The 15870-nt window shown below is 33.3% G+C and overlaps 1 protein-coding gene across 1 annotated transcript; it reads left to right on the top strand.

Annotated features, from left to right (window-relative positions):
* The first annotated feature begins 723 nt into the window (after nucleotides 1–723).
* On the top strand, nucleotides 724–15652 carry LOC125077337 (protein-glucosylgalactosylhydroxylysine glucosidase). The gene is made up of 14 exons (XM_047689258.1): nucleotides 724–1131; nucleotides 3117–3448; nucleotides 3699–4001; nucleotides 4535–4635; nucleotides 4837–4972; nucleotides 5426–5573; nucleotides 6463–6610; nucleotides 7411–7501; nucleotides 8070–8157; nucleotides 8496–8693; nucleotides 10262–10430; nucleotides 11199–11370; nucleotides 11499–11639; nucleotides 15474–15652. Exons 1-14 carry the CDS (start codon nucleotides 956–958, stop codon nucleotides 15581–15583), a joined length of 2313 nt encoding a protein of 770 aa, XP_047545214.1. The 5' UTR covers nucleotides 724–955; the 3' UTR covers nucleotides 15584–15652.
* Nucleotides 15653–15870: the final 218 nt, after the last annotated feature.

The following is a 15870-nucleotide window of genomic DNA, read 5'->3' as shown; positions in this document are numbered from 1 at the left end:
ACGTCTGTGGAGATAAGAAATATTAAATACAAAAAAATAGAATGCTTCTAAATACCTACAAAATGAACAAATCATCCATACATAATATACTACACGTTGTCGGCTGTGACTTCGTCCGTGTGCTCTCATTTGCTCAGATGTTAAGTGATTTTATTTTGGAAGAAAAAGTAACATATATCCCATTCCAAACTGTAATCTACCTCTGTGTCAAATTATATTCACAACATAGTGATTTAGTTTATAATATGAGTAAGTTACATACATAAAGTTAAAATGTTTTCTTGAAGAAAACTTAAGACCATATATTTGAAATTTTAATTCAAATATACGGAGTCAATGAACTACACGACAGGTTGACATAATTAATTCATTTAGTTTCAGAACGCTACTGTCTTAGATAATGTTGATGAGAGTTAGTGGGTCTCTTAAGTTAATACAATCAGGAAGTGACAATTGAATTAATAGTCCTGTCCAGGGTTGTCGACTTTGCATAATTTGATTAGTCATTAAATACTTGAAGTCAATATTCTGATAAGGGAACAATAAAATTGACACAATTCGGACATTTGGGTTTTAAATATGCGATTATTAACGATTTTTAAGGGAGATAAGGTCAGGATGTACAGACAAAGCGACGACCCTAGTATTCATTATCGTTGTTAATAGAACAATAAAGTGTGTCATGTCAGCCAGGTCGCGTAATCTACAGGATGACGTCGTAGGACACGGGCGCGATCTGTCAGTCCAATGCTGTTTATCGCAAAACTCGCATAATCCCTACGAATATATTGAAAAATATTAAACTGACGGTACTTAAGAAGTCGAAAAGAAGCTGTGAATAAAAAACTGCGTTCTGTATTTAAATATTCAAATGATAAATAGTAAAATAAAAATAAAAATTGTTCTAAATAATAATACATAAAATTAAACGAAGAGTTTGTATATTCTAACGTTGATGTGGAACTTTTTGGCGCGAAATAAACAAGTGGCTGCCATGTTGGGGTTGCTGGCGGCAGCTGCTTTGGTTGTAATTTTTTTGACAACCAGGGGTGGTGGTCATACGGTTGTTGAAAAATTTATGGATGAGACCGAAGATATCAGCGATGAAGCACATATTTTTTCGACTCTCAGGTAAATATTTTTTTATTTTTCAAATTGTATGTACACACACACGTTGTATTTGCCGTTGATGTATCTATATTTTATTTGTTTTTATTTTTGTGTACCTGCATATTTTTATTACCAGACAGCATCATAATAATTTCAGTTTGAGGATAGTTTTTTTTTTATCGGTATATGGCAATTATAATATATAAAATATTTTTGCAAAGTCGTAAATTCCAGACGGATATTCGCAATGCGTCCTTGAAGGAATGTTATTCATCTTCTTTTGATTCTGGATTCCTTGGCCGGTCTAAATGATATTCAGCTAGTCTGTTTATTATCAAGTTGTCACTGCTACAGACCGACATCTTCAAGTTTTGGTCCAGAATCTAGGTAGTCGCCAATTGTGCACATCTTCACCAGCGTTCATAACGCGTCTACACAGTCGCTATAATATACGAATCTTCTCGTGTGATGCGGTATTTCAACCAATACAATGATATTAATTACTTTATTTAAATCTATTTTTAAATTTATTTAATAAATAAATAAATATTGGTCAACACCACATACATTACTCTGATCCCAAAGTAAATAGCTAAAGCACTCGTGTTATGGAAAATCAGAAGTAACGACGGTACCACATACACCCAGACCCAAGACAACATAGAAAACTAATTTTATTTTATTTTTATCAGGACAGCCAACAGTAGATACAATATCACATACAAAATAAAAAATTACATTTCAAAATTATTAAGGCAAAAGTTCTACTACTTACTAGGTAGTCTCACCGTGCATTATGATATTACATAATGTAATTATTGAAAATATGAATTAAACATAAGCATAATAATTAAAAATAAGAAATGTAATACATTTTTAAACTATTATATAATAAATAATAATTAATCAAACCAATAAGATAAACCATATGATTAGTATTGAGCACTAATAAAATTCTTTATTTTTCAATTGAATTGAGGGCGACTATCGTGACACATGTCTAAATCTTTTACTTTAATACTGATGGTGATGTATAACAAATGAATTCCTACCTAGTTATAAAACATAACATATAATATAATCTGATATAAAATAAATGTCTCATATCACGGGAATTCATGTGAGGGACGTTTAAATAGAATTTTGATAAAAGTTCTGGAGAGTCAATATTATTGTTAAATAAATTAAATAAAAATTTCATTGACAATATTTTTCGTCTATTCTCCAGACTTTGTATATTGAACAGATTGCATCTTTCATTATAAGACTTTGAATTTATCCTGAATCTATATGATAGTTGACGAATAAACTTTTTTTCTAATTAACTTTTTTACATCGACTCGGCCGGGAAACGAACCCGGGACCTCGAAGTGGCATACCCATGAAAGCCGGTGTACACACTACTTGACCACGGAGGTCAGAGGATTGAAATTTATCATAGCATTTAATAACATGCTAACTTCATTTATGACAAACAGCCGGAAATGAGCCGTGTTGGTCTGATGCATAGAATATCTTTACCGATAATTGTACGTTGTAGCGTGTAGCATTATGTTTAAATTCATCTCGTATACGACCTGTGAGTAACTAGTGAATTTCTTGCCGGTTCTCCTCGGTAGAACCAATATTCCGAACCGGCGGTAGCTTAACTTTTAATATAGTTATTTCAAATGATGATGAAAAGCCTACTGGAATTTAGTATATTTTGATTTTGAAAACTGCTTGCATGGTTTTAATATTTTTTCTAATAAAATGAAAAAATACATATAAAATAAAGCGTAAAAAGCTATGTAAGAAAACATTATTTCATATGCAATACATTTAATATGACTATTCCTTGATGTAATACATGGCTGGTACTAAAAACATGCGGGCACACTGACATAACAAATAGATACAAATTAATTATAAGATACATCAAAAGCACGGACAACACGTCTGTGGAGATACAAATGTTTACAATAAGTACATACATTTTACTTATTATATAATAAAATACTTTGCAGCCTCCCCTCAGATGATCGTTTCATGCCATCTGTAGGAAACGGTCATATCGCCACAAACGTGTTCAGCGATACGGTCTACATGAACGGTCTGTATAACGGGCGTAAGGGTGAAAGCCACAGAGCGAGGATACCCGCATGGGCCAACATCAGATTAAAATCGACTCTGACCAATCACCCCTACAGCCCCGTGTACAGCTTGGATACAAAACATGGAGTTTTCCAAGTGACAGTTGATAGAGATAGATCGGTCGTTACCCAACGGATATTCGCACATAAATTTTACACGAGAACTATTGTCAATCAGATACAAGTTGTACCGAAAACACATGCCGGTGAGAATTTTTTTAACGAAGACTTTGGATGATATACGTCAATATTTTCGCTTATAACTGTATTGCTATTTTATTAATGTAGGCGTTTTATCAATGTAATGTAATTGCTTTTTATTATTAATGAAAACATTAGACCAGCTTGATGTTAACATTGGACTCGTTTATAATTTATAGACAAATCGATTATGTCATAATTGTAAGTCCAGGCGTTATATAAAGATTATAAAATAATAATAAATATATATTTTAGACCCAAACTTTGTCCACCACGAGATCTGGATAGCAATAAGTCAAATGGCCGGTCCTGATAGTAAGGACATTGCTTTTGAATCACCAATTCCTGAAATCATTGATGACACAATAGTATGGAAAGCTTGTGGGAAAACTAAGGAAACGGAAGATCCGGTATACCAACCACTGCCAGTCGACGTTTGTGCGTATTGGACGTCGGTTCCTGATCACCTCGTTGTGCCCCATTTTCGAAGCAGAGTCTTTACATTTGTGATGACTGTGGACAAGAACGAAACAGTTGCGAGACAGGAATTCGTTAAAAGTAATTATTCCATAAATATCTGTTTTTTTTTTATAATATAATATCAATATACGCGATGATTTTGTTTATACATTTGATTTAATCAAATTAATTTATGTTATTACATTTATAATATATGATTTTACTATAGAAATTTCAATATATCATGTATATTTCTCAACACAAATTAGAAATTAAAATATTTTAATTGAGAAAAATCTATCAAATATTTTTATAATAAAAAGAACAGATGTCAAAATAAAAATGATTAAAATGACACGAAAACAACACATAGTAAGACATACATGTATCCGGGTCCAAACATTGAAAATTATTGTCACTAACTGTGGTGTTTAGGTGTTCTGGTACTCTAAAGTGAATAATAAATATACACAAACCTTTTTTTATTTATCAACGCAATGCCGGTCCTGTTTTATTCCTAAATATTATTCTTTGTCTTATTATTTACACTAAAGGCATTAACTGTAAAAAGTTAAGTGTATATATGTGTTATATCAAAAATACAATTGGGGTAAATTTACATGTGTGCATAGTATTGCAGGAGGATGGCGAAGAGTTGTTCGAGAAACATGTAGAGCGTTGGGTGAAACTCTACCAGCAGGGCGGGATGGAAATAGAAGGGCACTTAGAACTGGTACGTTTAATAAAGCAGTTTATCTTAAACTGACTGCTATGGCTTTGTACAAGTCCGTCTCTGTAGGAACCACCCAATCATTATATATTATATCACATCTTAGTTTCCATCGGTGGTGGTGCAGTGGCGATATGTGTAATGGTTAAGAGTACGTTGTGTCTGAATTGTTTTAATCACCCAGAATCAATATCATCCTTTCAGGCTAAAATAGTTCACGGGATTTGGTACTATTTTATGAGCTCCTTACCTTCCGAGGGGACTCATTTGCCCGCAGATAAATTCTTCGGTCTAAGCCCTACAGGATTGGCTAGAGGAGGAACCTTTGACGATTATGAAGGTATGTTCTTGGTGATGAAGAATTTGATACATATTTCATTTGAACATTACAATGTCCCACTGATGGTCAAAGACACCCTCTCCTTTGGCAAGTATTGTGTCTAATTATAACATGCTGTGATTACAGTCCTCGTTTTTGTCTCACAATTGCTAAGCTTATAAATAAACAAAATGTAATAGTTGTGTTTTTATGTAGAAATTTTTGATATCTTAAAATTATATGACATTTTACTCATCTTCTTACATATACAACATGGAAGAGACTGTATAAACGTATATAATTCTTTAAACTATTATTCATTGACCGAAACCGGAAAAAAGCAAACAAAAAAAAAATGACAAAGCTTACATCTGTATAATAGGAATATTAAATTAAATCTTTACATTTACATAATCTAATTAAAAAAATAAACGTAATATCGATTAAAAAAATCCAATGTCTTTATTTTTTCAGGTCATAATTTCTGGGACACAGAGATATGGATGTTTCCCTCCATACTACTGCTTTACCCGAGATACGCCCACGCACTACTTCAGTATCGCCTTGATAATGTTTACGTTGCAGCTGAGTTAGCAAAACTTACTGGGAATAAAGGATACAGGTACGGACAGATTACTAAGAAGAAAAACACTTTTTTTTTAAATTATCATTTCTTATTTTTGTGTAATGTGCACAAAATATTCTGCCAATGTCAAATAACAGAGGTATGAAGGAGATCAATCGGTTACAAATTCTGAAGGCTTATCGAATGAGATAATGAATGAGCGAGAATACATATTACGAGTAGGAATTTTACACAAATATTAGAAGATATTTCAAGAAATATAGTAATGACAAACACAACTTAGTAAAATAAATATATGATTATGTTATTTCTTACAATTGGTTAATTAAATACTTAATAAATGTCCATTTATCATTCTATACTAATTTGTGCCAAAAATAGTCTCTTCTTCTGTAAAGGACCGTCCGAAATAAATGAAGCTTTACTGTCGATCATAGGAATTGCTTTTATAATGTAACAGGCTCTTATGGTCTTATCAGAACAGCAGTACTATTAATTATTATTTATTATATAATAGTTAAAAATGTATTATACTTCTTATTTTTAAAAATTGCTTATTTTTGATTTATATTTTCAATGCATACATTGTGTAATATGATATTGCATGGTGTGACTACCTATATGTAGAACTTTTGCCAAGATAATTTTAAATGTAAATTATTTTTTATTTTTGATGTGATATTGTATCTACTGTTGGTTGTCTTAATGAAAATAAAATAAAATAATAATTGTCGAATTTACGATATTATAACGTTGCTTGAAACCGAATATTTACGGTGCGGTCCTTTGTCGTCAGGTCTAGGCGCTAATTTTTAAATATTCCAAGACGGAAGGCGTTTAACTTAAAAATATTACTTATGTTTATTTTAGGGATTTATGTGACAGTAAATATATTGTAATTATTAAAAAAAAATGAATGGCACAGGTTCCCCTGGGAAAGTGCATACACTGGCTCGGAAGTAACCCAGCCTTGCTGCCCCGAAGTGGCCGAGTTCGAGCAACATATTACTGGATGTATAGCGTTTGCTGCCAGACAGTACCTCGCTATGACTAGAGATGAAAATTGGTTAAAGGTATCACAATGTTTAATTCCAAGGACTTACCTTAACATACCTATTGTTCTTTTCAGTCAGGCATCAACCTTGCATCAAGAATGGGGACGATAGTATCGTGAATTTTAATCTATATTATTTTGTTAGGTACCATATTATGTCTGTAATGGCGCAATCTGTCAGAACTACTCATACTCTTCTGATATTTTAGAGTTGAATATTTTGTTATTGTTATTGCCTAGGTTAGATTTCTGCATTATCCTTTGTTTGAACTTTATTTGTCAGATAATCTTGGCTACTTGTTGAATATTTATATATTAATAAATAGTATAATATTGAAACAAATGTTAAAGTAAGCAACAGTCTGTATTCTGTCTGACGGATAAGGGCGTGTTTTTCTTTGGAGGAGAAGCTTTGGAGATTAATCCATTACGCTGCTGCAATGTGAGTTGGTTTATATACATGTGACCAGAGCCGTCTCAAGCTATGCTGGGGCCCTTGGGCACCCATGAATTTGGGGCGCTTTTGCTGGATATTTTTTGGTTTAAATTGGTAAATTGAAATACTGGTTCTTCGGGGCCCTCTCAGGATGGGGGCCCTAGGCACGTGCTCGATGTGCTCTATGGTAAAAACAGCATGTGACGAAATTTCATCCAACTCATGCAGGTTTCCTCAAGATGTGTTCCTTAAAGATTCGACCTTCAATATACGGTCGATACGCGTTCTAGCTATTGATTTATCTCAGCTTGTCGTAACTTTTAAACTATAACTTTTAGACATAGCTCGTATCATAAATCAAGTATAATGTGTTAATTTTCTAGCATGGCGGATGTTCGATTGTGACAAACATCGCCGACTTTTGGGCTTCCCGCGCCGTCATCAATTATACGACCGGTCTTTATGATATAGAGAGTAAGTTAACGAGTAACTTCTGTAAACATTGCGATGACCATATTTCGTCACGTGGACTTAAAATAGGCATACTACCTTTGACATATTATCTTTTTATTTCAAATCTGTAACGTTTTCCAAACCTGTAACATCTAATTGTCTAATCCAATTTTTATATTTTATTAATTAATATGTTATTATAAAATAACCGTTGGCAATGTTTGGAAAGCACGCAAAGTGTTTAAGCTAAAACTTTTTAAGTGTAAAGGATCGATCGCAAAACCTTCCGCTCGTTAAGGAGTTGCTGTTCTATTGGATCATGAGAGGAAGCAAATGAAGAGTTGATTTGTGTTCATTTGCGCGCACATTCGTGCAAAGTCAAATGTCATGCAGAGTTGTCTAGTCTTCCTTAATTCTGTACGTCCACCAGAGTCTTAATATGTTAAAATGCCTTAAACATTTCCATGTTATGAGATAAATTTGTGAAGCAAAGCACAATTTTCATGATATTAATTGTACTTTAAATATAAAGACGAATTGGTTGTATTTTAATCGCATCTGCAACTTTCTAAAAGTGTGTATTTCTCAGATGTAATGGGTCCTGATGAAGATCACAGCAACATCACTAACTCCGTCTTCACAAACGTTGTTGCTGGTTACTCGCTGTATTTAGCACAGTGAGTGTGTCTTTATTTAATTTTTATTCATTGTTTTGATTTTAAAATAAGATTTGAATATAATAAAGAATTAATTTATTATATTAATATAATATAATTTAACTCCTTAATATTGAGTATAATGGTATCAAGTACAAATGTTCTTTGAAAAACTTGAAAATTTAGAATCGTCATGTAGACACTTCATTTTGTGCGGTATATGATTTTTTGTTGTAACAATAGTCGATTGCACATACAATTAAATTAAAATATAAATCCAAAACTTACTTAGAAGCAAAATATCTCAATACCACAAATTTACGTTTGAATTTAATTCAGTTGTGTAATTTTGTCTCCAGATATGTATCCTGCCTCTGCAAATCTTATTATATGGCAAAGTCCCCCGACCACTGGGCGGATATCGCTTGGAGCCTCGCGATGCCCTATGACGAAACCCTGAACTACCATCCACAATTCCAAGATTATAAGCGTGGAGATTTCATAAAGCAGGCTGATGCGGTCCTGCTTGGGTTTCCACTTCAGTATCCCATGAACATGTGAGTATTTCGAAATCCGGCCGAGAAAATCCGGCAAGAAACTTTTCTCTGCCAAAAATATAGCATACCTAATTTTAATCAAATATCGTCCGTTAATCGTATGATAGTTAAAATGTAATATATCCTTCTATATTATGCACACTTATTCACACATGACTAATGTATAGGCCCCGTCTTAATAAGAGCTCACTCCTTTCAAAACAGATTTTATTGGTCAAATTTTTATGGTTCAAGTCTTGATAATTAGGGAGGCGCTCCCATAGCGCGGATCCCAGGGTATTTGCACTCTCTACATCCTGGATTAAGATGGGCCTGCATCCTATTACTATAAAACGTGTAAAGAAAAGATTTTACGATTTAAGGCCGAATTGAGGTTTGACGTATTATTGTATATCTAAGTAAAATGACGATAAATAAGTTTTATCTTGTGCATTTCACATTCGTTTCGTTTAAATTATTTCGTCTCAAATGTCCATGGTCAAAACAGTTGTTCAATTTTAAAGTTAGTTGTACTGTGAAGGGTTAATTGTTGCAAGTATGAATAATTTGTTTAAGGTCGTAGTGGCGTCTGTAGTGACATCAGAACCGAGGAATAATAGGTCAATAATATATTGCTCAATCGCAAACTATTAATAAACTATATCACAAGGCTCGATATATTATTATTAACACCGCTTGTTGTACGACATAAACACTATTATTTAGTTAAATGCGAACAACGTCATTTCCGTTACACTATTGTTTGAACAAAAATGACGTTATATAATTAGTATTATTACTATTTGATGGCCTTATTGGGATTGTTAGTTGTTGTACAAAAATTAGGATGTACGCTTATATTACTTATCTATCCTCTAAAAAGCCAGCCAACCAGTAAACTCTATCCTGTTAGAATATGTGAATCTTATCTGATGATTGTGGCTTCAAACCAGTTATGTGAGTTATTATGTGTTTAATTTATATATCATCGAATACATCGCGTAAAGAATGAGTTGGCTGAACTTTAGTCATATTTGTATCCACCCGTATTGAAGAATCGTTGTAGAATAGGCTTAAAATCTTCCCAAGAGGCAAAGCGCTTGCAGTGGCATTTTTACAGTTTTAGACTGTTTGAACAACACCGGGTGGTGTTCATTTTAGCACCTTGCTTGTAACATATTTTTTGATGGTAAAGACGCATTGCAAATGTGAGCAACTAGAAATGACCTCTTCTTGGTGAGAATATTCTCTTTGCCCTTACACTACTTAATAGGATGAATAAAGAAATAAATGATTTATATTGACGATCTCCGTAGTCGAGTAGTGTGTACACCGGTTTTCATAGGTACGCCACTCCAAGGTCCCGGGTTCGATTTCCAGCCGAGTCTATGAAGAAAAAGTTCATTAGTTTTCTATGTTGTCTTGGGTCGGGATGTTTGCGGTACCGTCGATACTTCTGATTTTCCATAACACAAGTGCTTTAGCTACTTATATTGGGATCAGAGTAATGTATGTGATGTTGTCCTATATTCATATTATATTATATAGGTATCTTAGTAATAGTTTTTCTTTGATTGTATCTCATGCAGTTCCACTCGAGCGAACGACCTCACCTACTACGAAACAGTGACCCGCAGTAACGGACCCGCCATGACATGGAGCATGCACTCCATCGGACAATTAGATATAGAAGAGAATTTGAAAGCCGCTAAGCTTTTCAATAAGAGCTACGAAGGATATGTAAGAGAACCATTTAAGGTAAGTAATTACCAATGCGGGTTTAGTTCAGGTTTGTTTGACTATTCTATTGAGTTTAGGAAGAAGGATCAATAGAGCATATTAGAAACTATCAATTCATTTTATATCGCTAATTATTTCTGATGATCATGATATCGTCCTGAGCGACTTCTGTAACGGCAACTAGTCTCGAGGTAGACATTACACGCAGATCAAGTTTGCGTAACCACAGGTACACTCTCTGTTCCGTTGCTCTCATAAAACTATGGGATGGCAAATCCACCACGAATGGAAAAAAAATCAAACGCAGGACCAACGGCTTTACGAGCAGTCCAAATCACGCAAGTGTATTCAATTGTAGACTGCGGACTGTTATTGCAAAATTTTCGACAGGAAAAACCTAATACATTTTATCGGTCAGACCTAGGGTTTGAATCCAAAACCTCGGGATATATGTGTGTGAGATCTGTGGCCTTATATCTAGCCATTTAGACCAACGAGGAAGTTAATTATTTCCATTATGTCTTTTCACTTATTAATGATTACGACAAAGTCAGAAGGTTATCATATATTTTCTACTAATAACTTCGTTTAAACGCATTTTCATCTGAAATTATTACTTATATCCGTGGGGAGGTTTTTTCTCATTGAAAATATTAGCGGATTGCAGGTAATGTTAGAATGCAAAAAAATCGAGTTCTATATATCCATCATTAATATTAAAGAGAGTCTGCACTTTGTCTAGAGTTTAATCAGTAATTTCTGATAAGTAAACACCTATATTTACAGGTATGGAGTGAACTCCGCCGTCCAAGAGTAGGAGCAGTCAACTTCCTTACGGGTATGGGAGGCTTCCTGCAGACGCTCATGTTTGGATACGCAGGTCTTAGGATACACTTAGACCGGCTGGAGGTGAATCGTCCTCAGCTACCTCCAGAAGCTACTAGGTTTAGAATCAAAGGTATTTTATTATATTTTCAAATAAAATGTTTGACTATGGATCTCTTGATTGATCAAGAATTTATTTTCGAGGAACGGAGACTTATTTGGAATTAAAATTGAATCATAATCAGGATGAATTGGTTTAAGGCATTAAGTACCTGGGGTCAAACCTTACACTGGATATCGGAATTATGGAAACCACTCTGACCGTCTCCTCAATAGACGTCAACTGGCCTCTCACCATGAACAATGGAAGATACAACGTCACATTAGTTCCTGGGTTGACAGGTAATAAATCTAATATAAAGTTACTACCTACAAACGTTCCATTACCGTGTAATATCTCCTAGAGGAAAATGATAAGAGCTTATTCCACCATCCTGTTCTATATGGAAGATTTTCATTGGATACATGCAGGCTTTCTTACGAATGGCACATGAAAAGTCAACCACGTTTTATATTTCGAAATGACAATTTTTAGTTGATATGCACGTTTATAACTACTGGGAAACTGCAGCTTAAAATATTTACATACCTACTTATATTATTATCAGTAAGTAAGTTTTACAGGTGAATACATAATGACTCATTTATCTCTTTCTGTCATCAGTAATTTCACATTAGAAGGAAGAGTACGCGATATTGTGTAACAGCCGCTTCATAAAATTTATTTAGTAAGGGCGTTGATGTTAAATTATGTCTATATCAGTGGGATATTAATAACATTTTAATGTTCCACTACTGGTAAAAGATATTTTTTATAAGATATTTCTATGATTTTCTTCACCACGGAAAACAAAATAACGTACACCTTAACCTAACAGATTAAAAAGACAATCTTATTTAAAGACAATCTCCTTCCTCCTCAGAATATTACAAGATTAATCAAAGGTGTTTGATAAAAGTTCCTTAATAGTTAAGAATGAAGCTCTTATCATTAACTCTCTCTCCTGATGCTTTGCCCGAGAAGAGACGTAATTAAAACATAATTATGGACATAGTTCGTTAGTAATTATATAAATTATTAATTATGCATAATGAATGATTTTTTCTTATAAGACAATTAAGTCGTTATATTAAGTTTTCTGACTATGTTTTTCTTCATTTTAATATTCATTTTATTCTGTTTTGTAGTATTTGTTGTTATATCGGCAAAAAACATCTGTCAAAATTTCAACTGTCTATCACAGTTCATGAGATACTGCCGTTTTTTTTTCTCGCTGGAAAAACGCTTTATGCGCTTCCCCCACGTGATGGTAAGTGTGGTACTCCCCGGCGCCCTGGACACCGAGTGCGCCCAGGTACGTCGGGTTTACCCACAAAAAAACCAGCGGTACCGTCTCCGTCTTTCGGCGTGACATGAGATACTGCCTGTCGAATGACGGTTACCTTTGGGTACGGAACCCTAAAAAGGCATACTAATTTTCAGCCTCCCAGAATCAATAAAAAAATCTAAATTAGTAAAATATTTTTTATTCTGTCTTATTAATATTTCGTATTCGTGTTTTATTAATATTATATTTTTGGAATGGACAACTATTACTAGTTATATTATAGATTATAGAAGGCAAAGTCCGTGACGAGTGACATATATATATAGTCTGTCCTCAAATCGAAAAAGTCAATAAAGATAATTCCAACGAAGTGCTCATAGTTAGTTATAATAGAACTAATCTTGGAAAATTAGTCATTATTTATTTTAGCCCATTAACGCCTTAGCTTAACTAATATTTACAATACGTACATAATATAATCATTTTACAAGATATATAGATAAATGTAACTCTATTATTTATAAAACAACAACAACAAGCTAACTGAAGTTCGATGAATATTACCATACTACATACTAGTTGAAATTAATGTGAAATTATTTTTTACATTAAAAGGTAAAAGTGCAGTAAAGTCTGTAAATGGAAATTATAAAGAATCTATTTGATACTTGCTTTTCGTGCAAGAAGTACTAAAGGTTGTATGAAATGAGAAAGAAGTTCAATAATAAGTATTATTCATCACAGCTCAGTCATTATTATGTATGCCAATTTGATGTGATCTTTAAAGAGATCATTTTAGGTAAAAACTTTTACTTTACCCTTTAAGGTATTTTATCTCGTATGTATGAATATATTCGTAATTTAAACCCAAATTTATTTTTATTCAACTTGACCTTAGTTCCGTGAGCGATAAAGTACGATAAATTCCCATTGACTTATTATACTAGACTAGCTGTTCCAAATTCAAATTGTGTCACAGTGACGGAAAAGAGCAAGAAAGCGGGACGTGAAGTTAGTTCAGTGATTAACTATTATATATGAATAGTTTTTATCTTTTTCTGTTTGTCTCTGAGTATTAAATTAAAATTATTTGATTCGATAATGATCTTAATTATAATGGTATTAAGCATTATCTATTAAAGACTTATAGTCATAATATATTAAAGACGTTACATATTCCTAGTAATGACCTTGTAAGCATTTGTTAAAAAAATTAAGTAGGTATACGAAATCTTGCAATATAATACAAAATTTTAATGTGACAATGCAATTTATTCGCCAAAGAAATTCAACAAAAAATATCATTGACACCTTAAAGTATTATTTTACAATTCATCGTATCGTATCGTATATTATATTCGAGCCAAGATTATTAGATGCGCAAATAACAGTACACTGTAATGTTGTGTTCCGGTTAGAAGGGTGAGTGAGCCAGTGTAATCACAGGCACTAGGGACATAACATCTTAGTGTCCAAGGTTGGTGGCGCATAGGTGATGTAAGAAATGGTTAATATTTCTTACAGCGCCTTTGTCTATGGGCGGTGGTGACCACTTACCATCAGGTGGCCCATATGCTCGTCCGCCAACCAATGCCATAAAAAAAAAAAACGTTATAACACGTGAATGTTAACCGAAGTTGACGGGTTTAAAACGTAGAAGTAGTGCTGCGTTTTAATATTATACTCAAAGTCAAAGTCCAAGTCAAAAATCTTTATTCATTATAGAAGTGTTTACACTTGCTTATTGACGGTCAAAAATCTACCGCCGGTTCGGAATTTAACACTACGGACCTGAGAAGAGTCGGCGAAAGAAACTCAGAGGGATATTTTTTTTTTCCATTTTGGGTTCCATAATTAATGTATGCTTAAAATACGAACACATCTAGTGTGAAGGAAGACTGCGAGAAAGCTTGCATGTGTTGAATGTTCCCCCTCATGGGAGTCAAACTACATTAGAGCAGCATAATGGATACGCTCAAAACGTTTTCCCTAAGATAGACCTTATTGCGATTCCTTTACTTTTTAATTTCAGCTAGACGTATGTGTAGTTCCGCTTAATATGCGTCAATATGATTACGGTGATAACAACATATAAACGGCGAATATGTGACACTATCTTTATGATCACCCGAATCAAGATTTACAACACTAGATCTGGGTTGACACATATTTATTTAACGTTACGCCCTTGATAAATTATTTACGATAAGGTAATTTTAAACACGAAAATGATAGATTGTTGTTGACGGTTTATAGTTTCGAAAATATGCCCTACAAGGTTCATCAGTTAGGAAAAACGTTCCGTAATAGATAAGAATTTAAAAATATTGTGAAAACTGATAAAAACTGTGGAATGATATCATAAATTTATTGGTTCATAATTATAGTGATAATAATCCGTAATCAGGAGTACCACTTACCCTCAGGTGGCCCATTTATATTTGATATATTAAATCTATACTATAAAAAGTGAAATTCGTCTATGGTAAATATAGTTAGACTTTGTAAGCGTCTATTGCAAGCAAAAATTTATAATTTTTTTAATGTCGTGGTGAGTACCTATAGATGCAAATAATATGCGTGTACGCTTAAAATTTCTTCAAAAAAGGATATGACATGTTTTGCAGTAACTTTACTTTTTGCCTACACGTATTGTCAATTAGATATCATTTTCAAGCTTCAAAGGGATTTTATCTCAGTTACAAATATAGTAGACGTTTTAAACGGAATAATAACACACTGTTTATTGTTTTTTTTTTATACTATTTTAATAATGATTATTTTATATAATAAAGAGCCGAGAAATGTCCGATATAATTGTAATTGACATTTTCCAAATGCTTTTCAGTAACCCTATCCGGATCAGGCCCGTTCACGATACGATCCCTACCTTGGAAGAACTGCAAGCTGCCGGCGGACACAATCGGGAAGAACTACCTACGACCCATAGGATTATAAAAATGCCATTTATTTTAACACATTATTTAAATAGACTGCTTTTAATTATATTTAATAAAAACATGTAAATTTTTCTTTAATTTTAGCTTCAAGATTTGGTCAAGCAAAAGAGCTTGCTCAGCTCAGTATGTATTTTATATTTATTTTTACTAGATATGGCATCGACTTAGAAGAAAAATGTTAGTTCACGATGCTTTTTTAATAATGATATATGAACAAATGGATGTTATCAGTATAGCACTAACCTATCTAGTTCGTATCGTGTCCATGTCATAATTATACGTTTT

Source organism: Vanessa atalanta, chromosome 3 (genome assembly GCF_905147765.1).
Source record: "Vanessa atalanta chromosome 3, ilVanAtal1.2, whole genome shotgun sequence".
NCBI classification, from domain to species: domain Eukaryota; kingdom Metazoa; phylum Arthropoda; class Insecta; order Lepidoptera; family Nymphalidae; genus Vanessa; species Vanessa atalanta.
Note: the sequence above shows the minus strand (reverse complement) of the source record. Positions and strands in the feature narration are given on the sequence as shown.